This window comes from Mesocricetus auratus, unplaced genomic scaffold (assembly GCF_017639785.1).
Source record: "Mesocricetus auratus isolate SY011 unplaced genomic scaffold, BCM_Maur_2.0 Super-Scaffold_2245, whole genome shotgun sequence".
Lineage (NCBI taxonomy): Eukaryota > Metazoa > Chordata > Mammalia > Rodentia > Cricetidae > Mesocricetus > Mesocricetus auratus.
In genome coordinates this window covers 45,918,713-45,943,573 of record NW_024429180.1, presented here as the reverse complement: position 1 = coordinate 45,943,573, position 24,861 = coordinate 45,918,713, and the positions used below count along the sequence as shown (strand labels likewise).

The 24,861-nt window shown below is 45.6% G+C and overlaps 1 protein-coding gene across 1 annotated transcript in view; it reads left to right on the top strand.

Annotated features, from left to right (window-relative positions):
• Siah3 (siah E3 ubiquitin protein ligase family member 3) overlaps window positions 1-24,345 on the top strand; it is a 62,781-nt gene extending 38,436 nt beyond the window's left edge. Inside the window, exon 2 of the mRNA XM_005070960.4 lies at window positions 23,437-24,345. Coding sequence (XP_005071017.1) covers window positions 23,437-24,105 — 669 coding nt within the window. The 3' untranslated portion in view covers window positions 24,106-24,345. The remainder of the gene's footprint in view (window positions 1-23,436) is intronic.
• Window positions 24,346-24,861: the final 516 nt, after the last annotated feature.

The window sequence follows — 24,861 nt, the reverse complement described above, 5'->3', positions numbered from 1 at the left end:
CTATAAAGTTAAAAAGACATTATGAGACAAAGAACCTCGATGCCAATGAGTTTGGTTTGTGTTGGTCATCCACTGCTGGCCATGGGGCCTGCCCTTAAGCGTGGTTTGTATACCCAATGAACGTCCGTTAGAGAAAACTAATTTTTCATTTGTGAGTGCTCATCAGCTGGAGATGGCTTCTGTGTCCACTTCTTCTCTCAGCACTGGGGCCCCATCTGGCACAGATCTGTGCAGATCCTGAGTGTGCTGCAGTCTCTGTGAGTTCATATGTGCTATCGTACTGTTGTGTTTAGAAGGCCTTGTTTCCTCCACTTTCTCCGGCTCTTACTATCATTCTCCCATCTATCCCCAGAGTTTGCTGCGTCCTGAGTGGGGGGATTTGATGGAGACATCCCATTTAGGACTGAGTGTTTCAGAGTCTCTCCCTGTATGCACACTGTCCAGCTGTGGGCTTGCATTTGCTCCCATCTGCTGCAGGAGGAAGCTTCTCTGATGATCTATGAGTACAGCACAATGCCACTAGAAGGCATTTCATGGCTGTGTTCCTTTAGCGGATCCACAGTGTGTGCTTTTCCCCTGGGTCCCTGACCTATCTTGTCTCAGCTTGTTGGTGACACAAGCGGTGTCAGATATGGGTCCCACCTCATGGAATGGGCCTTAAATCCATCAGATTTTGGTTGGCTACTCCCAAAGGCTTTGTGTTGTTATTGCACTAGCACATCAGGCAGGCAGGTCATCTTTAGATTAAAGGTTTGTAGCTGGGTTGGTGTTTACCTTTCTCCTTGGCAGTGTGCAGAGTACCTTCCAGTACTGTGGACATTAGACCATAGGGGTAAAAGCTCTAGGTAGGTACCAGTTCAACTTCTCCATGTTCTGTGAATTATATATGTGTTCTCTTCATCAATAGGGACTCACATCAGTTTGTGGAGAGCAACCAATAGCCAAGTGGGCCTCTTTGTCCATGGCTGCTTCAATACAGGCTCTTGCTCTGCTGTCTTGAAGTTCCTATTGCATACTGCATATGCTGGAGACTCTTGTAAACCACACCAGGGCTTCTGACCTGTGGTTCAGAATACAGTATTACATTGTAATAATTCTCCTGAGAAATGTCACATTCCTAGGAAAAAGGGTTTCTTCTCCTACTGCCTGTATCATGAAGCAGCATGAGCAGACCGCATCTCCACAAAAAACTCACCTCACTCACCACTGGCCTAGACCAGTGTCTGGGGCACAAGCCTATCAGTTAGCCATGGCTGTCACCTGAGCAACTGTGTTAGGAACTTTTCTTGTTGCTGTCACAAAACACCGACAAGAGCGGCATCAAGAAGCAAGGAAGGGTTTATTGTGCTTCACAGTTTGAGAGTTCACAGTGCATCGTGATGAGGAAGTCATGGCAACAGGAAGGCAGCAGCTGCCCACATTTTATCCGCACCGAGGAAACAGAAAGAGATGCATGTGGCATATTCTACTTGCTTTCTCCTTTTCGTTCAGAGACCCTAGTCCAGGGATGATGCCACTCATTTTCAGAGTAGGTTTTCCCGCTTTGGTTCATCCTTTCGGGGAATAAAATCATCCAGAGATGTGTTTCCACAGTGACTTTAAAGCCTGTCGACTTGACATGAAGCCATAGAAACCAATGCCCTTGACCTTGTCTGAGAGATTACAGGAGGTACCAAGTATAAAAACACTTTATAATGCAGAAATGGTGTCTCAAGGTAATAGTTCTTTATTAGAGAGATGTACACAGCTCTGTGAAAGGCTGTATACATATATTTTCATTGTAGTTTTTAGTTACCAACATTAGACAGGCACATGTTGGGGTTGAAGAAATGGCTCAGTGGGTAAGAGCACTAGCTGTTCTTCTAGAAGACCTGGGTTCAATTCCCAGCACCCACATGGCAGCTCACAGCTGTGTCTGTAGCTCCAGTTCCAGGGGATGCATGACAGCAGGCATGTACATGGTGTACATATTTATGCATGCAGGCAAAATACCCACACACATAAAATATAAGAATCTTAGAAAGAAGAGGAAGAGGAGGAGGAGGAGGAGGAGAAAGGTGTACATCCACTCATTTATCCATCATTTGAACCAACTAAAAGTGTGAAGAGACCTCTTCCTACCCTCCATCCTCCCCACTCTCCTCTGACTTTCAAAATGCTCTGTACAGATGGTTCTTTCAACTTCACTATTGCGTCAAGAGTAACACCTCAGGTAGAACTCTTGCTTTGAGTTTGTAACTTGGTCTTTTGGGGTTAGCTACATGGTATGACAGATACTCTTGGGTGGCAGCAGCAAACTGTAGCTCCCAGTCAGCCCTGACTATGCAGGGAAATGACACCTCACTTCAGATGAAGGCTTAGGCTAGAATGCTCAGTAGGTGAGCTGTATCATGATGATGCCCTTCAGATTCAGGCAAGTTCTGCCTAGTGATAGGACTCTTGGATGTGATTACATGGTAAATTGCGGAGCATCTTTAAATCTGCTTACACCTTTCAACACAACCTTGTTTCTCCTTGTTCTGCTAGAATCAGTCCCTGAAAAGACCAAGTCCTCCCAGAGTGTTCCCAAGATGTTCCCAATCTGTGGTAGTTTGAATTAAAATGACCCCCCATATAGGCTCATGGGGAGTGGCATTATTAGAAAGGGTTGGGAGGTATGGCCTTGTTGGATTAGGTGTGGCCTTGATGGAGGAAGTGTGTCACTGGGGGAGGCCTTTGAGGTTTAAAATGCTCTCTCTCTCTGTGTGTGTGTGTGTGTGTGTGTGTGTGTGTGTGCGCGCGTGCGCACGCGTCTCTGTCTCTGTCTCTCTGTCTCTCTCTGTGTCTCTCTCTCTGTCTGTCTCTCTCTGTCTCTCTGTCTCTCTCTCTGTCTCTCTTTCCCTCTCCCCTCCTGCTGCCTGCTGATCCAGATGCAGAGCTCTCAGATCCTTCTTCAACACCATGTCTGCCTGCATGTCACCATGCTTTCTGCCATGATAACAGTGGACTAAATTGATGAACCTGTAAGCCAGCCCTACTTATATGTCTTCCTTTATAAGGCTGCCATGGTCATTATGTCTCTTCACAGCAATAGAAACCCTAACTAAGACACTGTCCTTTGGAGGTTGCTCCCTATCCTCAACCCAGACTCACCTGTTATTCCTGGCTGTCTTTATTGTCACCTCTTACACAATCCTTCCCTGAACATCAAGCCATTTGATTCTGAAGGGAACGTACCTTGCTTCACACCATGCATCTGACAGTATAGCAGTGCATGGCTGCATGTATGCTAGGTGCTGGTGGGCTTCTGAAGGCTAAAACAGCAACATCTATGACCATATCCTCCTCAGTACTTCCAGTATATTCTCGGTACTCCACAGGTATAGAGGAATTATGCCTGCCTTTAGGGTAATAGTCATTATTCCCCTCGGGTCTTGTGGGAACCTAAAGATCAGAAGTAGACCCTGGCATCTGCCTTTCCCATGGGATGGTTGTGGAAGTAAGGCTTCACCCACTGTCTGCTGTGAACACAGCACCAGGAGAGGTCACCCACAAAGACAAAGATGTTCCGTCTCATTACCAACTCAGTTCCAATGGAAGCCCTCACCAGGACCTTTAATTTCTTGTGTTAAAACAACAAACGGGGTGACCCCAGTACAATCGCTAACAAGTAGCATGGGTCAACGATCACTCATTTGAATTACAGCTTCCTTCTGCCCGACAGGCTAAGATGAAAATTTGTGTTCTTACTGGCAAGAGCTATAAATTAGCTTTATGCCACTGTTAAACCCAGAGGCAAATGAGACAGGATTGAAGGTGGGGGAGGGTCAACATGTAAAGCCTGGCTGCTTCCGACAACAAAGCCACTTTGGAGACCATGTGGACAAGGGAGGCTGGAGCTAGAGAGGTCAGTGTGAATGAGCCAAACAGAGATTCACACAGTGACTCTGGGACGAGACCTTGTCCTCTTTGAGGACCTGAATGAAATCCTAGCTTCATTTTTATCCTAAATATGCGGCTGGGGTTGCCAAACAAATGAACAAATAAATGATGGACTAAATGGAGCAATCTCTTTCAGCAAGGTCCAAATAAAACTATATACATTATACTCTTGTGAGTTCTCCTTGGGTTCTCCAAGGCCAAGGATGCCCCTAAAATGACACTTTTCATTTATATTTTTGACTCATATTATTTCACAATGATCATATTGGAAAAATATTTAGGCATTTATATTAAAGAACATGGCAGGAGGAGTACCCACCAAAACATTACCAATACTCCTGTTAGAATGGTGGCATTGTGAGGGTGTGCTATTCTTGTCTTTGTACAATGCATGATTTTCTAAAATTTTTGAGATGGGAATACATAATCTCCTAATCAGAAAAAAGCAAGCTTGAAACCAATTCCCTACCAGCCCACCATTATCTGAAGTAGAAAAGGAGACTGTTGATTTGACCCATCTAGAGGAGAAGGGACTCACCCGGGCTTGACTTCAGGATGTTATACACATCATTTCTCTGCAGAAGATTTATCTCCCTCGTTACATTTGCTCTTTATTTAACATCGGGATTAGATCCAGGTCCCTGGCTCCTCTGCCAACTAAAGAGCTAAGCAGGTTAGGAAGGAAAGCTCAGCTTGGAGTGAAATGAAGTATGTGAGCTGTATACTATCTACATGAGGATGATTGAGTGTGGCAGACTGACAGGGAGGGATGGGAAATGCCCCCATGCAGATATATCCTACATTCTCCATTCTCTGTTCCTGTACATTGGCCACTGGTAGAAATGGTCTCCGCCTCCTAGATGTAAGGTTGAGACAATCCACATGATGTTCTTAGGACAGACAGTGCGTGATTCAGACACAGCCTTCCATGTCTCCATTCACCTAAGACTTCCCTCACAAGTGGATTTTGTCTTTAAAACATCATTTCTCATACTGTCCAGGAGAGAGGTAAGTATCACATCCACTTGGTAGTCATAGAAACTGAGGTTTGAAAGAAAAAGGGGGGTTTCCCCTTGCCCATCCAAGCAGAGAAGAAACTGGGTCTATGTGTCTCCTCTTGTCTGTCTCACAGAGGCTCTGTCTACCTCATCAGTCATCACTGAGTCTGCTTGTGCTACCGTATTTCCATTTCTTATCCCACACAGGGAAATATAAGCTTAATTCTGGGACACACCCATAAGGACTTGTGACATTTTGGTGGGGATTAATGTGCAGTGGGCGGTGGAGATCAAGTGCCATAGACAAGAAGAGTTCTAGCAATGGCGAGAACTGAGGAGGCTTGGGTTCATTCTGAACATTTGCCAAAAGGCCCGGACAGTGACAGAGCTGGCCTCAAAGACTTGTGTATCATTATCAGCTTGTCTTTTGTCAGAAATAATCTCAGTATTAGCATCATGGAAGTATTTAGGAGGTAGCCATGGAGTGGGGGCAGGGATCTGAGAAAGGATATAATTTGGGATATAATTTATGTGTGTATGAATTGTTTTTCAGGACTCCTTAAAGGAATCCCAGACCCTTTCTTATCCATTGAGCAAGGTTCTGTCTTCTCTCCTTCTGAGTTTCTTCCCCCACTGGTTGAGAATTAAGAGAAGAGAATGGTTGGGACAATTTGCACTCAAGATAGGTTAAAACATATTCTTTGAAGTATTAAAACTTTGAAAGGGTTGTTTTGAGTAGATAGTAAAAAAAAAAAAAGGAATCTCCAAATCAAAGTGGGTAGAAGCAGTTGCTGGGAAATTGTAAAATGGATATGGAGACAATAAATTATTTGATTGTTTAAAATATGAGAAATGGCCTTGTTTGGACATTCTAGGTAAAGAGGTCGAGACAATGTAACCAAGGTCCAGTTGACTGCCTGAAGATTGACTGAACTTGAATTTTATTTGATAGTACAGGAATCCAATGTGTTAGAACCACTTTGACTAACAGTCCTTTGTATTAGTCAGCGTTCTGTAGAACAGAACTAATAGAATAAATACATATTTTAGTAAGTTATTAAATCGACTTATGCTGAAACAGAAACAACAGCTATCTCATACCTGAGAGTCTGAGAACCCAGCAGGTGCTCTGTCCTTGAGGCTGGTGCCTCAGCAGTGGAGGCAGTCTGATAATCACTCTCTCCCTGGAGAGCCCAACAACCCTGCAGTTGCCCAGACCACAAGGCTGGGTGCACCTCAGCAGTCCCAACCTGGTGCCAAAACCCTGGAGGGTTTCTGCAGTCTCAGTCGACAGTAGAAGTCTGGAAGCACTGGCTCTAACTTCAGTGAATGAAGCAACAGCAACAGGGTAAATCAACTCAACGCTCAACAACAAGGGAGAGAGCAGAGCCAGACAAAGCCAGACAATCTTCCTGCAGCCAGGCCCTTTTGTATCTTAGCTGCTACCAGAAGGAGCCACCCATATTTGGATCCTCCTGCAATGATTAAGGCAGGCAGGACAAGTTTTCAGCTGAGGCTTCCTACTCATTCTAATCTATGGCAAGTTGACCTTAGAACCAACTACCGCATCCTTCTACTAAAGTATTCAAGCAACCTCCACCAGAACCCGATCAAGATACCCTCTGACCTTTCTCCTACAGGTGAAATAGTTTCCCTCCCCTTGAGAAAAGTGACCTCTCAAAGGAGAGGGGTCACACTTGTTTTGTTCACTGTCTTATCCCCAGCACCCCAAAAATTGTAACATAAAATACATAGGGATGGATGGATGGATGGATGGGTGGGTGGGTGGATGGATGGATAGATGGATGGATGGGTGGGTGGGTGGATAGATGGATGGATGGATGGATGGATGGATGGATGGATGGATGGGTGGATTGATGGATAGATGGGTGGATGGGTAGATGGATGGATTTATTACATAGAGGGGTATGGAAATCAGAAGGTCTTAGAGAAAAGCACATTTGTTTATGTCCTATTACTAAGAGACAGAGAGAGAAAAGCTGCTTTGGAACTCTGCACATGAAAACCCCATTAAGCTAAACAGTAGAAAATTATGGGCAGCTATAAAAATGGATAATTTATTAATTAAAGCTAAGTTCTTTGCTAAAGTACGAATTTAAATACCATGAAAAGAAAGAAGATTAAGGAACTTCCATTCTGCAGGTAAGAATTCCCTCAAGGCTCTGCCTCCCCAGTTCCCATATGAGGCTCCCCTTTGCCAGCTGTCCCCAGGGATCTGCTTGACTAACTCAGGCATCTACGCAGATCAGGGTCCAGCCCCATTACCTCCATTGTGAAGGTGACAATGGAGCCCAGTGGTACTGAGAGCAAAGACACAGAGGGTGACGGCTAAGGTCATTTAGAAACTTCTCCTTGATTTCCACTGGGATTCCAGGTGCTTTTGTGGCTGTGGGGAGGAAATCCCAGGTCTGATGCAAGTAGTCAAGGGAGAGGAAGTGAACCTCCCACGATTCAAGGTACAATGACTGAAGCTCCAGCTTCCCTGGGAACTGGTCCAGAGTCATGCAGCCAAGCTTGTGTTTTAACAAGTTGCAGAGGTGATTTATGTGCTCACTATGCAGGGTTGAGGACTGGTAAGGTCTAGTCTACTAGGCAGAGTAGTAAAAGAAGGTTGGCTCTGGTGTTTATGGAACTGCTAGGAATGTATATGTGATTTATACACGTGTGGGGTTTGGGACAGGGCGAACTCCACATGCGTCCTCCCCTCCACTGATCCCCAAGGAATGGGGTGGCCACAGGGAGCCCAGCTGCAAGTGTGACACAAGATAAAGAGCTTTAGTCCACGGAAGGCTGAGCTGGAGCCTGGGGACTTAATCTCTCATTGAGAGACCAGGCCTTCTGGAGAGTCTAGAAGCTTCATAGAAGGTGAGTGCCTCTTCAGTAGGGAGAAATGTGAACAAAGAAACCAAGGTAGAAATGGGGCCATGGTGAATTCTGGGAAGAAATACCTACATGGGGGCAATGTGAATTGCCTTGAAGTAGCACCAACTAATTATCGTGGAACACTAATAAACTTGTTCCTTAGAGACATTCGGAGGCTTTAATAACTCAAGGATGAACAGTAGATGAATGAATTATTTGGGACTGGATGGAGAGCTAAGCTCCTGAGCCCAGAGGGCAGCAATTTTCCCTTCTTCCTTCATACCTCCCCCAAGCCTGGTTTTTATTAAATATGCACCTAGCATGTGTCAAGGATCTAGACTTAATAAAACAGCTACCCCACCTCACTTAGGAGGGTACTCAGTGCTATCAGTAGCTGTTTGAGGCTGCACCGTCCTCAGGTTGGGGTGAGGGGAGCCACATAAACAATGAGACCCTTCCTTGTTTCAGAGCCGAACCTTTGGTCTGGTCTCATAAAGAAGCTTTCTGGCTCTAGGACCACAGGACGAGTTCTGTACTCCTGCAGGCAGAGCTATGAACTTCTTCAGTGCCAGTCTTGGTTTCCCAGGCCCTGTGGCTCTCTAGAACTCACCCACAAAGCTCCATCCTTCTGATCTAAGTGTGACTCTCTTGGCCCTTCTTCCCATCCCCCAGCTAGCTATTAGCATCACAGGCAACAGATACAAACTCCAACAGATAGAAAGGTGCAAGGCAGGACCTCCTAAATTCCTAATCCTGTGAGACAGTCTCTTTATCAGTGATCTAGAGACAAGACATACACATCCCTTCCACTCTCCCCTTTCCTTCTGTTCAAGAGCCCTGAAGGAAAGACACTCAAGGAAGAGAAGTCATTGATAAGGATTGTGGGATACAACTCGATGTGTTCATAGGGTTATCTAAACTCACAAGGATGATTACCTTAACCAAATGCTTGACGATAATGATGATAACAATGGTGGTGGTGGTGAGGACTATTATGATGATGATGATGATGATGATAATGGTGGTGGTGGTGAGGATTATTATTATGGTGATGATGATGATAATGGTGGTGGTGGTGAGGATTATTATTATGGTGATGATGATGATAATGGTGGTGGTGGTGAGGATTATTATTATGGTGATGATGATGATAATGGTGGTGGTGGTGAGGATTATTATGGTGATGATGATGATGATAATGGTGGTGGTGGCTGTAGCAATCATTTGTGGATTACAAATTACATTCCATGCACTCGGCTAGGCTTACTCTATGCATTGTAACCAGTATTCATTGTCTAGTGACCAGGTGGAAATACTCAGTGAACAAGTTTAACTGACGAAAATATTAATCCCAACTGAAATTGTCAGGAGTCTTAAGAGGTTATTTGTTGCTGGGTGGTGGTGGCGCACGCCTTTAATCCCAGCACTCGGAGGCAAAGGCAGGCGGATCTCTGTGAGTTCGAGGCCAGGCTGGACCGACAGCCTCTAAAACAATACAGAGAAACCCTGTCTCATAAAACCAAAAAAAAAAAAAAAGAGGTTATTTGTTAGTTAACTAGAACCACCCACATTCCAGGATCATGACATGTTTACACTGTGCATATTTTGACTATGCGCATGCTCCTATATAGCCCACTAACCCAACCTGGTTCACCAATTCCATTCCCTGCTCAGAGGTAGTCATTCTATGCTCCATGCTCCCCCTCTATAAATCTCTTGTATGAGGTCTGCTGCCTGGTGCGATTTTTGTGATATCTCTTGGCTCCAATCTCCAAGATACTCTTTCCTTGCAAAACCCTTGCAATATTTGGAAGGGCATTCAGGATTTATAATCTCACCTACTTTAGGTATAATTCTAAATATTATGTACAGTGTGGGTCTTAAGCTGTTTGTTGATGATGGTTACATCTACCACCTATATCTTTCTTACTTTGGGCTCTACTATTATAAACATTCTCTGTATGTATCTCATTCAGTCCTTACCTACACTCTGGGAGATCCTATAAGCCCGCTGTATAAATTGGGAAACTGAAGCATGAAGAGGTTAATTAAAGAGTCCAGGATTCATACCCATGTTAGTGTGACTTCAAAATCAATTTTCTTTCTTTCTGCACCCCTGATTTCCCATCTACTCTTGATAAAAATGATATATATTCCACTTTAAGGATAGACTCTTACGAAAGCCCAATTTTCCAAGAGGGGTTATTTGAACTTAAGCCTGCATTGGGGAACATGGTGTGTGTGTGTAATAACATGGCCCTTTGATCCAGATACATGTGGGGTGTGGAGTGACATGTATCCTCGGAAGAGCCCTATTAGCTACATTCATGCCTGTGTGACATCATCTCCAGTTTCACTTATTGGGGCCAGAGTCAAGAAAACCAAAGCTCAGAGTCTTAACACTAGAAAGAGACTGGGGAGTTTTAAAAGCACCGGAGAACAGAAGTGTATTCTACAGCCCCTGTAGAGGGGCTACAACTAGGAAGGGCAACATGAGTATTGAGAAAGCAAGACATGGCAGAGACATTGAAGCCACCAAAGATGAGTGGCTGTGAGGAGGCAGAGGAGCCACAGGCCCCAGATATTAAAGGGCTAAGGGTCCCAATGTCCAAATCTTGGGGACTGTAACTCTAATCAGTGGGTATTGGTTCTCTGGGCCCAGAGCAGCAAATCTCTGCCATGAGCACCTAGAACTTAGAAAACTTGGAGTCACAGCTTCTGATTCTTAAGACTTAAAGCTATAGGCCTTTGGACATGGAGCTTCAGCTTGAGAATTCCTGGAACTCGGGGCTGTCAGCACTGGGGCTGCTTTCCCTCTGACTATCTCTGAATTCTTTCTTGGCTGAGCAAAAGGACCCACAGCGATTGTTCATAATAGCTTGAACTTGCTGTCCTCATCTCTTCCCTGTAAAGACAAAAACAAAGCTCTGTCCACCTCTGATCCAGTGGCTTCCTCCCATGAGATGGCCACAGAAATCCTGGGGTTTTGAGTATGTCACATTCTGGGGGGCACTGAAGCCCGGTGCATTTATTTATTTAGTCACATGTGTTCTTGCTCTTGTCTTCAGACTGCTGGTTTGTAGGACCAGAGTAAAGTGAGGCTGCAGCAGTTTCACACAGATTTCAAAGCTGGTCCTGCACTTCAGGTGACAGATAGTTCACTCAAGTATATTAGGCCTGACCCATCCTGACTCCTGCTTTGTCTCCAAATCTCCCACCCTGAATGAACTCATGCTTCCAAACGCATATTTGCCAAAGCCTTCTAGGCTCCAACAGCAAGACTAAGGGGAAAACGAGGGTTCCTTCTCCTGCCTGCCTGGGATCTCTGCTCATAATTCTGATTTCTTACCTCACTTACAAACCAATCACAAACCTCACATTACACCAGTCTCCAGGCTTCTTGCTGAATGGCTCACGAGTCCCCCCTCTCTCAGCCAGAGTGAGAATAGCTGTAGCAAGTGTACGGTCTTCTAAAGTCTGCCAAAAATTGCTTTGCCTGGAGTGGAATCTTCCAAAATAGTACAAGTTGCCTGAAGTGGTTGTTCCTGGAGAAAGGCTTCCTGAAGCAGATACCATAATCTCAGCATCAGTCACTGCTGCAATGTGATCTTTGCAGCTGGGGTCGATTTTCAAAGGAACCATGGAGAATCCAAAGCCGTGTGAAAAGACATAGACAGTGAAAGACCCTGTGCAGGAGTATGGTCAGCACGGTCAACAGACAGCACAGGCCAGTGTACAGAGCAGAACATGTGAGGCGTAGCAGAAAAGAATATGGTACTAGAAAGCTCACAGGGGGCCACAGTATGTCAGTTCCTCATGACTGTGAGAGGAAGTTTAGGTTTCACTGTAAATGATGGGACTGTTTAATGAGAAATGTTCTTTCCTTTGCTATCATATTAGAAGCCAGCCTCAACCTAAATTTCCCCAAATCCTGAGAATTGTTTAGGCCCTAATCTTGGGCTTTGTCTCTCAGGAAATAGAATTCATCCTTATGAAAGAGGCACCATCCTCCATCCTCCATCTTCCATCCTTAATTTTCTGTCAATAGAACCCATCATTATGCTTATTACAAATCCTAGCCTTCTCTTTCTTACTATAAGGGTCATATTTTGCAAGGGAATTTCTATGTAGCCATCATGGAAGTGTTTTGTGAAAAATCGTCCTGTGAAGACATTACCCCCAAAGTTGAGTTGAATGTTTAAATGTGTAAGAAAATTAAACCACAGGCTCAGACTCTCTAGAAGCTTTTCTTCAGTCTGACTGACCAATGTAACAAACATTCTTCCTACCAGCCTGATCCCAGAGCTTTATCAGTCCCAAATGAACACGCAGGATGCTATATTAATTATGAAGCTGTTGGCCATTTGCTATGATTTCTTATTGGCTAGCTCTGACTTAATTATTAACCCATAACTGCTAATCTGAGTATTTCCTCATGGTCTTCTCTTACCAGAGAAAGGGTCCGGACCTCTTACTCCTCTCACGTCCTACATGGTGACTCACTGTGCCTCTGTTTCCCAGAATCCTCCACCTCTCCAAGTCCCACCTATCTTTCTTCCCTATTGGCCAACAGTGCTTTATTTATCAACCAATAAGACAAGCATATACACAGAAGGACTTACCCCATTGTAGGAGAAAGCCTGTATGCCGCCATTAACCATGTGACTTACTAGAGGCGCAAACAGATGAGGTAATAAAAGGGCGGTTTACCACACCACTAACCACACCTACTTTAGGCATGACTAAAGATGTATACGTACGTAGGCGGCGAACTGCATCACTAGCCAGGCCCACTTTTGGGCATGGCTAGGGGGGCGTTACGGGGGAAGGCATAAAAGACAGCACATAGGAAGTCTTGGTCTCTTTTCCCGGAGTTTGGCTTCCGGTTCGGCAACGGAAAACTACTCGGCTCATCTGGGTTACTTGTTTGGTATCTTGTGAGTAATTTCTACAATAAATACTTAGTTTTACTTTCAGTAAGTGTGTCACTTATCATTACAGCGTCATTTGGAGCCTCACCCCAACAGACCAAGTCTAGCTGTACTGAGTTTTGAGGTTTAGTTTTTCCGTGGTTCATTTCCCTGAAGGATGTGTTACCTGCAGAGACCCCACCATCATCCTTGTCTCCTGCTCTTGTCTCTTCTAAGAGGAATTGCCATTGGATTTGGGAATCTTTTGGATAACCAGAACAATTATATCCCAAGACTCAATTAAGCCATACCTTCAAAGACCAGTTTTCCCAAATGGAGACAGCACAGTAACATGTTCCAGGGTGTTAGCATGTAGGCATGCAATTTTAAGGGTCTCCTTCCAGCACATTCTATCTAGTAAGGAAGCTACTGTAGTAGTCCTGAGAGTTAACACAGATAATCTCAGAGAGTAAACTGTGATTGGATCGTGGGGGGGGGGGGGTCACAAGAGGAGTCTTTCTCCTTTACATATATTTATCTGGCAGCTACCACTTTCAAGTAGACACATGGCTCACTTTCTGGAGCTCAGGTCACTGACAAGAAAGACTCTGGATAAATGTGCTGTGCGTGTCAGAAGGAACATGCAACAGACAAACTAGGCCTTGCTAGAGGAAGGGGCCCTAGCAGGTGGATACAATGTAGCTGATCCAAGGGTGCAAAGGATGGGAAAATCTGGGGACTTGATGGGACAAGTTGAATCCATAGAGCTCTCAGTCATGATGTCTTTGAAGAACTGAGACACAAGCATATCTGGGACAATCAGGCCATTAGATTGTCTCATGCCACCCAGGACATACTTCTGCCCACTCAAAATTTGTAAGCCTACTCGCTTTCCACGTTTAGACATGCAGATTCTAGAAGCCTGCCTTCTCCCTAAGGTTAGGGCACTCAGTCACTGTAGGGGCCTCTGTTGATCAACACTACCGTCCACAGTCTGGGTTGTCCAGTTCAGCTGAGCGTGCTCTTCCAGTGAGGCCCAGCACCTCTCAGTCATCCTGCTGTGGTCCGGATGCCATCATACATGGGTGCTTCCAATTAATGGGGTTCCAGGTAATTAAATTTTAACCTTTAAACTGCTCACGTAGGCCCCGGTTCTACTTACAGCTGCAATATAAAAGTTGAACTCGGCAAAAAGTGACTTCTAAGAAAAATCTTTTTATCTACAAGACTCATTAGCATGCTCCAAGTTTCACAGATAAAAATATCAGAGCCAGACATAAATGGAAAGAAAGCAACTTCCCTCCAGTCATGTGTGCTGACTGCAGGTCTGCCCTGAATGCCTGCAGGGCTCACGGCACACACACACACACACACACACACACACACACACACACACACACACACACACACAGAGACAGAGACAGAGACACACACACACATACAGACACACACACATACATATATACATACACACAGACACAGACACACACACACACAGAAAGACACACACAGACACAGAGACACACACAGAGAAAGAGACACTCAGAGAGAGAGAGAGAGAGAGAGATCCAGAGAGGGACACACACACACACACACACACACACACACACACACACACACACTTTCTCTAAGTAAAAACTTCGGGTATGAGACTCTACAAATACATTTCATTTTTCTAACTTAATAACTAGTACCTTTACAATAAACCATGTACAGAGCCTCAGACAACAGTCTGTGTTCCTTTCTTCCAAATCTGGTTCATTCCACACTGTTAGGAGCCTCCCATAAAACCAGGTGGACACTACAGCTCAAACATCCAAATTCTTCTCACCTTCTCCCAGATACCCATTTATTGGCTACTCTTTGAGCCCAAGGATTTGCCTCCTGGTTGATGGATCCCTGAATAGCATAGACATAGGGAACTGTCTCAGCCATTAGGAGGGAATTCCAGGATCCTAGTAATTGGTGGAATATAGAAATACAGATGTAATGTGGTAGATCATAGGGCTCTGGGCAGACACAACCTGTTAGCTACTGTCTTTGTCACTATTCTATTTGCTGTGAAGAGACACCATGGCCAAGGCAACTTATATGAGAAAGCATTTATTTGGGGGATCGTTTACAGTTTCAGGGGTTTAACCATTATCATCATAGCAGGAAGCATAGCTAGAGGAGTATTGAGAGCTACATCCTGTGATGCATGCAGAGAGAGAGATCGAGATTCCTCTGATCTGCAGGCAGAGAGAGACTCTGGGCTTGGCATGGGCTTTGGAAACTTCAAGATCCACCCCTAGTGACGCTCTTCCTCCACAAGGCCACACCTCTTGATCCTTTCAAATAGTGCCACTCTCTGGTAACTAAGCTTTCAAATATGAGCCTATGGGGCCATTCTGTTCAAGCCACCACAGCTACTCATTTTATGGGAAGACAGACCTAGAGAGCAGCAATAATCTTTGCCAGGGCTGAAGCTACCTTTGTGTGGTTAACAGGTGAGCATGGGTTCCTCAGTCATTTGTTAGGTCAGTGATCCTGCTGAGGTCCTGAGAGAAAATCAATCTAGATCTATCCAGGAGATGGACAGATTTCCTCTGTTAATCCAGCAGACTGCACTTCCGAATCTGTTCGCCCCTTACAATGGAGAAGCAAATGATTGATGCTTTCCAATAAATCCTAAAAAGTAAAAACAAAATAAATGCCTCTCTGGCATGTGGCATTTCCCCCATCCTGACAGCTAGAAATGGGTCAGAGGCTGCCTCCTTGTCAAACTTGAATTTAGTAGCCTCTGTGTCCCGTTCCTGTCAGGTTAGGTTGAAACGCCTCCAGCTGTGAGCTCATGGAACCACATATACACATAGATATGTTTCTCCAGCAGCTGAGGAGCGGAGTGGAGCGGGGGTGGGGGAGAGAGTCGCCAGCGCCATGGACAAGAAGGGGATTCAGTTGATGAGCCATGTGCTCATTCTTTCATTCCAATAGTGTGTACTCACTGAGAATCTGTTAGCCACCTGGCGCTTCTGAGTGCTGGGCTTGCCCACCCCAGGACGCAGCACTGGATAAATTAATATGACCCCTGCCATCAATGACTCCATCCTAACCAAGGAGAGAAGGTCACCAATTAGTGACTTTCAGTGCAGGTCCAATAAAGAAGTGAGCTGTCTGGTGCTTTCTGACCACATCGCTGGTCAGGAGGCAAGGCAGTATCCAGATTAGGCTTGAACCAGTGTGTCCTGGAGGAGGCTATTACCAACACATCTGAGCTGCATATGTGTGCCAAGCATCTGTGTATGCCGGGCACTGTACCCACATCAGCAATGAGTCTAGTGAGAAAATAACGTGGATAAGCCAACTGGTCCTGCTCAGGCAAGGGAGTGGACCAGAAGCTAAGGGCCCCATGATCTCAAGCCTAGCGACTCAAGGGTGAAGGTTGCTGTTGTTCTCACAGCGTCACCCCCTTTTCTTGCCTACCCCTCACATAACCAGGGATCACATTTAAAAGAGGACCAGCCTCTTGGGAGGCTTTGAGATGACAGACTAGTGTCAATGTGGCCACCTCGATGGATTCCTTATGCTATTTGTCACTTGGGGGTTTTGACTTAAAATAGTATTCATCCACCAAGGTTGTTTTCTTCTTATTTGCAGTAGCATCCTGTTTCCCTCTTACTGAGTGAGTTGATGGCATAGATAAATCCTGACTCAAAAACACCCACATCCAGCTTCAGGGGTTTTAGTCACCAGGAATGAAACTGCATACAAAAATAGTCCTTTTTGTTTATCGGGGGCAGGGGGCAGGGGGCAGGCTCTCTCTCTCTCTCTGACAGTTTCATACATGTGTATAATGAATTTGGGCCATTTTCATTGGCCTTCCTCATTCATCTTCTTCTGGAACCTTCTCTTCCCTACAAGCTCCCTTCCATCCCCAGGTCTTCTTCTTTTTGTATGTGATCCACCCCCTCAGAGCTTCTTCCACGAGCATGGGTGGGGTCTTGCTTTTGTTTTTGGGTCACAGGGGAGTCTGCTCAGTGGCTACACCATTGAGGAAAATGACACCTTCTCCTGAAGCAACCATTAACTTCCAGTACTCCCACAGACACACCATTAGGGGTAGGGCCTCATGCCCCCCCATGATGAAATGTTGGCTGGACCATTCTTGTAGAGGTCTTGTACAAGCAGCCACGGCTTTGGTGAGTTCATGAGTGCAGTGGTCATGCCATGTCCAAAGGATGCATTTCTGCGCATATCCCCGGCCTCTGATGCTTACATTCTTTCTACCCTATCCTCAGCAATGTTCTCTGAGCCTCAGAGGGACAAATACAGATGCACCATTTAGGGCCAAGCACTCCACATCCTTTCCCCTTGCACTCTGAGTGGCTATGAGTCTCTACATTAGCTGCCCCGCCCTGCTCTAAGGAGCCCCTCTGAACACACACTAATATATGTGTTTGCAAAGCAGCTTGGCAATTCATTTTAAAACAGCCCAGGCTGACCTCAAACTCATGGCAACCCTCCTGCCTCAGCATCCCAAATTCCAGAATTACAGAATTCAATGAAGTAAAACGGGAACTCTTAAGGGAGGGTATCCAGCGAACTTTTGTTCCATATCAGAGACTGAGTACCAAGTATTTAGAGAAGAAACATTCAGGACCCATTCGCCAAATGAGGAATTTGTCTGACTTCTCATAACTGACTCTCATGCATCACAGAGAGTCCATTCTGAGCATCTGCTGCAATGACTGACAAGCCACTAATTTCCCCAATGAGAGCCCACGCATAAGTGTTAATTAGCAGCATCTGGTGTGAATCAGAAATACAGATACCAATTGAGGCAATTGTGCTCATTATCTCTGGTGTATGGCCTTTTCCAATAAAACGTTAGGTGATCATGCTGAGGTGTGAGTTCCCGAAGCAGGCATTGGCAGCCCCACCGGAATGTGGTGTTAAAATGTATGCATTTAGATCCCATTCGCCATGTGAAAGTATTCTAAAGAAGAATGCAGGCATGACCACAAGGCCCACAGGAATACATCACCCAGCCATGCCCCGGATGTCAGCTGAGAACTGAATCCGAGGATGCGGAGGGGGTGGGGGGAGCACTGTGACATTAGGAAGGGTACCCTGTCTCGGTGCTGAAGCTTCACTGTGGCTTCTTAACTCTAACCCTTACCCTTACCCTAACCCTAACCCCTGAGGATTGGTTTTTGTTTCGTTTTGTCTTTTGAGACACGGTTTCTCTTTGTAACAGTCCTGCCTATCCTGGAACTCACCTGTAGACCAGGCTGGTCTCAAACTCACAGATCTGCCTGCCTCTGCTTCGCAAGTTCTGGAATTAAAGGCATGCACCACCACGCCTGGCCTTACCTCACTTCTTAACCATTGGTGGAGCGTTCCAGTGTTTTCCCAGGCTTGTGATGTCATAGTCACTGCATGCTTTGAGGGAAAGATGTGGAAAGTCTGGAAAACCAAATTAACAACATGTAGTTTTTCCCTCTGACTATCTTTCCCAGAAGCAGAAAAGCTCTAAGTCATATTTATCCTCATTGCTGGTCCAACCTGACTGTTTACTTGGACTCAGGTCTTGACTTCAGCCCCATATTCTAATCTTGGGCCCAAATGTTCCACCACTCAGCCTGTTTGTTCTTTCACTCTCTAGATAAAAGGCCTTGGCAACATCGAATCTGTCCCTCATTTAATCCTCAGGTAACTAGCACGAACAAGCAAGCATCATTTAAAGAGGGCCTCAGAAACCTCTTTCTGCTCAAGTAGCAAGGTCCAATTCCTCAGGGCGAGTGGAAAGGAAAAGCAACCCTCTGGGTAAGCCTTCCACCCAGAGGGAGCAGAAGCTGAAGGAAGGGTCCCAGGTAATCCAAGGACAATTTTCCCCTCCTGAAGCCAGGATTCAGAAGGACAGCCATTACTAAGCAGAGGAGTGTGGCTGATCAAATTAAGAAATGTGTTTTAAAATTCAATTATACCCTCGGTGGAAATAGTCTCACTAATGGTTAGGGATAGAATTATACCCAGTCTATAAAGCCTAACATTTCTAAACCCAATTTTGTGCGTTGCTCTAAAGGTTAATTCAAAACCTCTCTTCCAAATGGGAAGTTAAACACAGCCAATGGAGGAACACCATCCATTTCCTGACTGAGGGTTTATCAGTGGTAAGAGTTCATTAGTTTTAATTAGTGTAATCACTAATGTTGCATTAACAGTTTAGTGAAGGAAAGTAATTACTCACACATCTACTGTATTAGATGGGAAGATTAGAATTCATTTTTCCAAAAATGATTAGCATTTTGCCAATTAAACAAATCCCTTCTCCTTGCCAGAAGCCCCATGACCTCCCTCACCCAGGATCATTTAAACGAAACATATTTTGCATCAAAAGACGGAACTGGGAGAAATGAAGAATTAAGGCTGCATTTATTTTTAGTCCTTTCTCAGAGTGCAGAGAGTGCATGCATGGGTCTTCATGAGTTCATAATGCCAGACTCCATTTGCATAGTCATTTGCTTCAGTCTCCTCTGATTATGCCCCTATCTATCATGTAGTGCCACAGCAATTAAAACACAAAACCGGCTAGTGTTGGTGGAAGATAAAACCAAAAGGAAGCAACCAGAAAGCCTAGGTGGAGGGGTCCAATAGGTGGGACAGGGTGGGGACCATCTAGGTGGAGGGGTCCAATAGGTGGGACAGGGTGGGGACCATCTAGGTGGAGGGGTCCAATAGGTGGGACAGGGTAGGGACCATCTAGGTGGAAGGGTCCAATAGGTGGGACAGGGTGGGGACCATCTAGGTGGAAGGGTCCAATAGGTGGGACAGGGTGGCGACCATCTAGGTGGAAGGGTCCAATAGGTGGGACAGGGTGGGGACCATCTGCGGGCCGCATTCCGAACGCCAGGTTACCCACAGGGGTCTCTTGAAGCTAGCAACCGAGTATCTTGAGCCTCCTGCTACTCCCTGATGGGCATGGAGGTCATTTCAGGCATAGCTTGACCTATAAGACGTTGGCAATATGACCCCACTCCTCTCCATCTGCACCAGAGTGGTTGGCTTCTAGGAAAGTTCTCAACACTCCTAATGTACCCTTTGCTCTTTCTGTTTTTTTTCTGACCTTGCTGGGAAATCTTTTGTTGTACCTAGAGAAGTCATCTTTATCTTCAGTTGGTGTAACATCATCCCACACCAGCTAGAATAATTACCCCTCCAGTGAGAACTTCCAGAGCCCCATTGCATATGGCTGTCTGTCAGTACCCACAGGGCTTGGTTCCAAAACTCCCTCCCCCTCCACATACTAAAATCCTTGGATGCTCGAATTCCTTATATAAAAGAGCCTAGTATTTTCATATAACCCAGGAACCTCCTCCCAAATATTTTAAAGCAGTGGTTCTCAACCTGTGGATCTAGACTCCTTTATAGGGGTTACCTAAGACCATCAGAGAACAGTGTTATTTACATTAGGACTCAAACAGTAGAAAAATTATAGTTATGAAGTGGCAAAATGAAAGCAGTGTTATGGTCACCATGACATGAGGAACTGTATTAAAGGCTCGCAGCATTAGGAAGGTTGAGAACCATCTCTACATTACAGTCGCTAATAGAACACAAAGACTATACATTTGTACCTGACACTAGCTGCACAGTTCAGAAAGGAATTGATAGGACATTGACTGGGGGGAGACATACAGATGAGAATATGCTCAGGGATGGTATACTTGGTCACTCTACTGTCCTGAGTCGGCACTGGGACAGGAGGCCTAGGCCAACAGCAAGACTGAGAACTACAGGATTTCATGGTGGACTGTGTTCTGTCAAGTTGCTGCCCAGTGTGAAAGCCAGTCTAGCAAGATAAAGTAGTAAGTGAGGGCCAAGGTTCAAGGTTGCCAAAGTCTTCACTCTAAACCATATCTAACTAGAGATATAACAACGTACAGTTTTTCTTGGGCAGACAGGGGAGCATGGTGTGTATTTATTTAGTTGGTTGGCTGATTTTTCTTGTTGTTTGTTTGGTTGGTTGGTTTATTGGTTTTGCTTTTGTTTTGAGATAAGGTCTCATATAGCCCAAGCTGGCCTGGAACTCATTATCTAGTTGAGGATAACTTTGAACTCCTGATTTATGCCTCCACCTCCCAAGTGCTGGGATTACAAGCATGAATCACCACCCTCCCCCACACACTCTTTAACTTAGTTTTTAATGCCATTTTATACTTATTACACTTTTAAATGCCATCATCATGTGGTCTCCTGACAATCCTTTGAGGCAAATATTTTCTCAGAAAGAAAATTGATTTAATCAATGCTATTGGACCAATATATCCAAAAGCCAACAAGAGTCTGAATACTCAGCCTGTAATGGTTCAAGCATGTTCCCAGTTTCTTCATCCCCATTCCCAACCTCAGCCCTATGAGCTCTGTGGTCTTGGGCAAGTGACTCAATTTCTCCATATATATGGCCACTGTGTTCCTGTTATGGTGGTTGTAAAAACCAGGTAGGAGAATTGACTTCTCAGAGACAGAACAGCTTCTAGGGTTTTCCATGAAAACCCAAAGCCCCAGAGTGCAGAAGAAGAGCTGAGTTACCTGCCAGATCTGCATGCATCCATGAAGGAAATTGTTTTCTATTGTGGAAAAATAGATGAAATAATCATTTAAAACCATACTTACTTCTCATAGTGCCTAACACATTTTAGAGGCTGAATATTAGTTAATTATTCCCCTCCCCATATGAACACTGAGGAGTAAATCAGACCCATCACTAGCAGGATTCTGGAACCCCATCTGTTGCTTCACTGCTGAAGACAACTTTTCCCCTTGGAGTGGTACATACACCACATAACAGTAGTGTAGGCAGAGTTTTCCTGTCCTGCAGCTGCTCTCAAATAAACACACTGGGACTTATACTAATTACAAGCGTCTGGCCAATAGCTCAGGCTTATTACTAACTAGCTCTTACAATTTCAGTTAACTTGTAATACTTATTTACACTTTGCCACATGGTGGTACCTTTATTAGCATGGCATGTTCATCTCACTCTGCTCCCTCTGCATCTGGTTGGTGACTCCTCTGACACTGCTCTTCTTCTTCCTAGAATCCTCAGTTTGATCACCATGCCTATATTTTGGAGGGAGGTCTAGCTATCAGCCAATCAGCATTTTGTTAAACAAATTTGAGTGACAAGTCTTTACAGTGTACAAAAGGATTATTCCACAGTACAGTAGACCATCAATAGTTTACCATGCAAGAACTATAGGCAGTACCCTTAGAGCTCACAATCCCACACAGAGTACAGACACCAGCTGCTGGAATTTAGAAGTTGAAAGCAGAGCACTTCTGACACATACATCCCTGTTGGTGATGGCCACTGCCAAGAGGCTTTCTCAGTGTATTGTGTATGTGTGTTCATATATGTGCGGCGTGTGCATCACCTATAAGTACTTGCATAGACATGTACATGTACGCCCATGTGTGCCCATCTGTATGTATATATTCATGTATGCCCTAAAGAAAGGGAAGCCTGGAAGACTGTAGTTAGCCACAGTGAGCTGGACGAGAGTTCCTCTGACTGTACAATGGCAAGTGTGAGGACAGACTCACCCTGTCCTCTGTCCTGAGTGAAGTGGAGCAAGCTGAGGGAACAGGTCACAAAGGGACTTCTCTCACTTGAGGATAACCTAGGAGACTGATCCCAGTGAAGGCCCTAGGCCTGGTTCACTATGGAGTATCATCATGTGTCAGATCCTACAAACTAGTCAATACAAGAACTTGAGCACAGAGGAGAAAAGGAATACAACTGGGCAGAGTATGTACTCTTGTGTGCAGACTCAGGAGATGTAAAACTGAACCCTAGGTTTAACAGTTCTGTACCCTCAGGCATGTTACTAGCAAGGCCCATTTCTTCCAATGAAAAATAAGAATCGCAGTCCCTATGTCACATGTGGGATCCTTGTAAAACTATAGTTAATTAGAACCGAGTCCATGTCTGTATCACACACACAGGGATACCACATCCTTTTTACTCACAGTTACATACCTGATGCCTATAGTGTCTGCCTATATCAGTGCTTAATAAATGTTTATGGATGTCGGATCAGGGCACGCCACCATGGGTCTGGGGCTGAGAGTATTTACAGGCACATGAAGAAGAGAAAGTAGGAGACTGATTTGGCGGAAGCTGCGTGCAGGAGCTAGGACCAGGGTATAAAGGTGTCTGGCAGGGCAGTTAGAGGCCCCAGCTGGGGTTCGTTTCCTGGGGACTGTGAGTACACACAGTCACCTTTGCCTCCCACATGTTGACTTAGGACTCAGAAGAGTGACTGAAACAGAGTGACCCCTGGGGACAGTGGAAAGACAAATGGCTGTGACAGAAAAGGTTCTTTTTCTATAAACAGTAACCATGATTCAAAAGGAAAAGCATTTACACATCTCCATTGTCTACATAAAAATCGACAAACATCGAGAAAGCAAAAAGGGTATGAATCGTGACCTGGTGCATGCTATTAGAGAGAGAGAGAGAGGAGAGAGATAGAGAGAGAGAGAGAGAGAGAGAGAGAGAGAGAGAGAGAGAGAGAGAGAGAGAGAGAGAGAGAGAGAGAGAGAGAGAGAGAGAGAGAGAGAGATTTTCCATGCCTCCACTGTACAGTCTGCCTTTAACGCTTCTAATATCGGGAGAGCCGTATTTGGCGCCAGAGACAAGTCTCACGCCCCACTAAAACTCTACTCTTTCCTTCCAGTATGTGTCCAGTAGACGGGCCATCACTCAGAGCGCCACAGAGCAAGGCAGCTTCCACCCGCACCATCTTCCCCACCACCATCGCCACCACTGCCACCACAGTCACCGGTGCCACCATGCCCGTCCCGGCCACCTCCACCACCAGGAGGCAGGGCTGCACAGCGCTCAGGTGACACCCTGCCTGTGCCCACTCTTCTCCTGCCAGTGGGAAGGCCACCTGGAAGTAGTGGTGCCTCACCTGCGACAGACCCACAGGATCGACATCCTGCAAGGGGCAGAGATAGTCTTCCTGGCCACGGACATGCACCTCCCAGCACCAGCCGACTGGATCATCATGCACTCCTGCCTGGGCCACCACTTTCTGCTGGTGCTCAGGAAACAGGAACGACACGAAGGGCACCCTCAATTCTTTGCTACCATGATGCTCATCGGGACCCCCACCCAGGCCGACTGCTTCACCTATCGCCTGGAGCTCAACAGAAACCACAGGCGTCTCAAATGGGAGGCCACCCCGAGATCCGTCCTGGAGTGTGTGGACTCAGTCATCACTGATGGGGACTGCCTGGTTCTCAACACCTCACTGGCCCAGCTCTTCTCTGACAACGGGAGCCTCGCCATTGGCATCGCCATCACTGCTACGGAGGTGGGCGCCAGGGATGCGGAGATGTGAGACCAGGAGCCCTGGGTATTCACGCTGCCTGTGTACCTTGGAGCCCCGGGTGTCTGGACCTTTTTATTCCTCTCCCTTCCTTCTTTTCTTTCTTTTTCGTCTCAGGTAATTTGTGGTGTTAGCATTCATCTGCCATGGGCATTATGTTCTGTAAACATCTGTGATTCAAGATCTTTTTGTGAAATCTGTCCTGTGTTGTTGGTAAAGTTTTGTAGAACATTTGGAAGATTCTTACCGGAATAGTTACTTCCTGCTGCCACTAGTCTCTTTCTCTACTGCTCCCACAGGGAGAAAAAATACCAAGACACAGAGCACGGGAGTTAAAAGAGGGGTTGGCTTCCAAAAGGCCCTTCCTTGTCTTTTCAGGTTGTTTCAGGTAGAGCCTAACTTGTCACGGTGGAGGCAGCCAGTCTGGGAAGACGACCCAGGCAGCCATGGCTGACACCTTCCAGGAGCCCTGGGGTCAAAGCTAAACTGCATGGGCACGAGAGACAGCAGTCTCCTCCACAAACAGAAGCAGCCACCTGATCCAGGCCTGGGACAGCCGTCAGATACAAAACCCCTGTATTTTCCAGGTTCTCCTGGCCATGCTTTGCAACCCTTTTGCTTTGCAATCTAAGCCCAGATGTTCTTGGTGCTTTTCTGAAAATCGCTTTTGCCTCTGGTGAGAAGCGCGATAGGCGTGATGCAGGGAAAGAGCTGGAAGAAAAAAGAAAATACCAAATTAACCTCCAACCTCTGGGAGGGCGCGCCTGC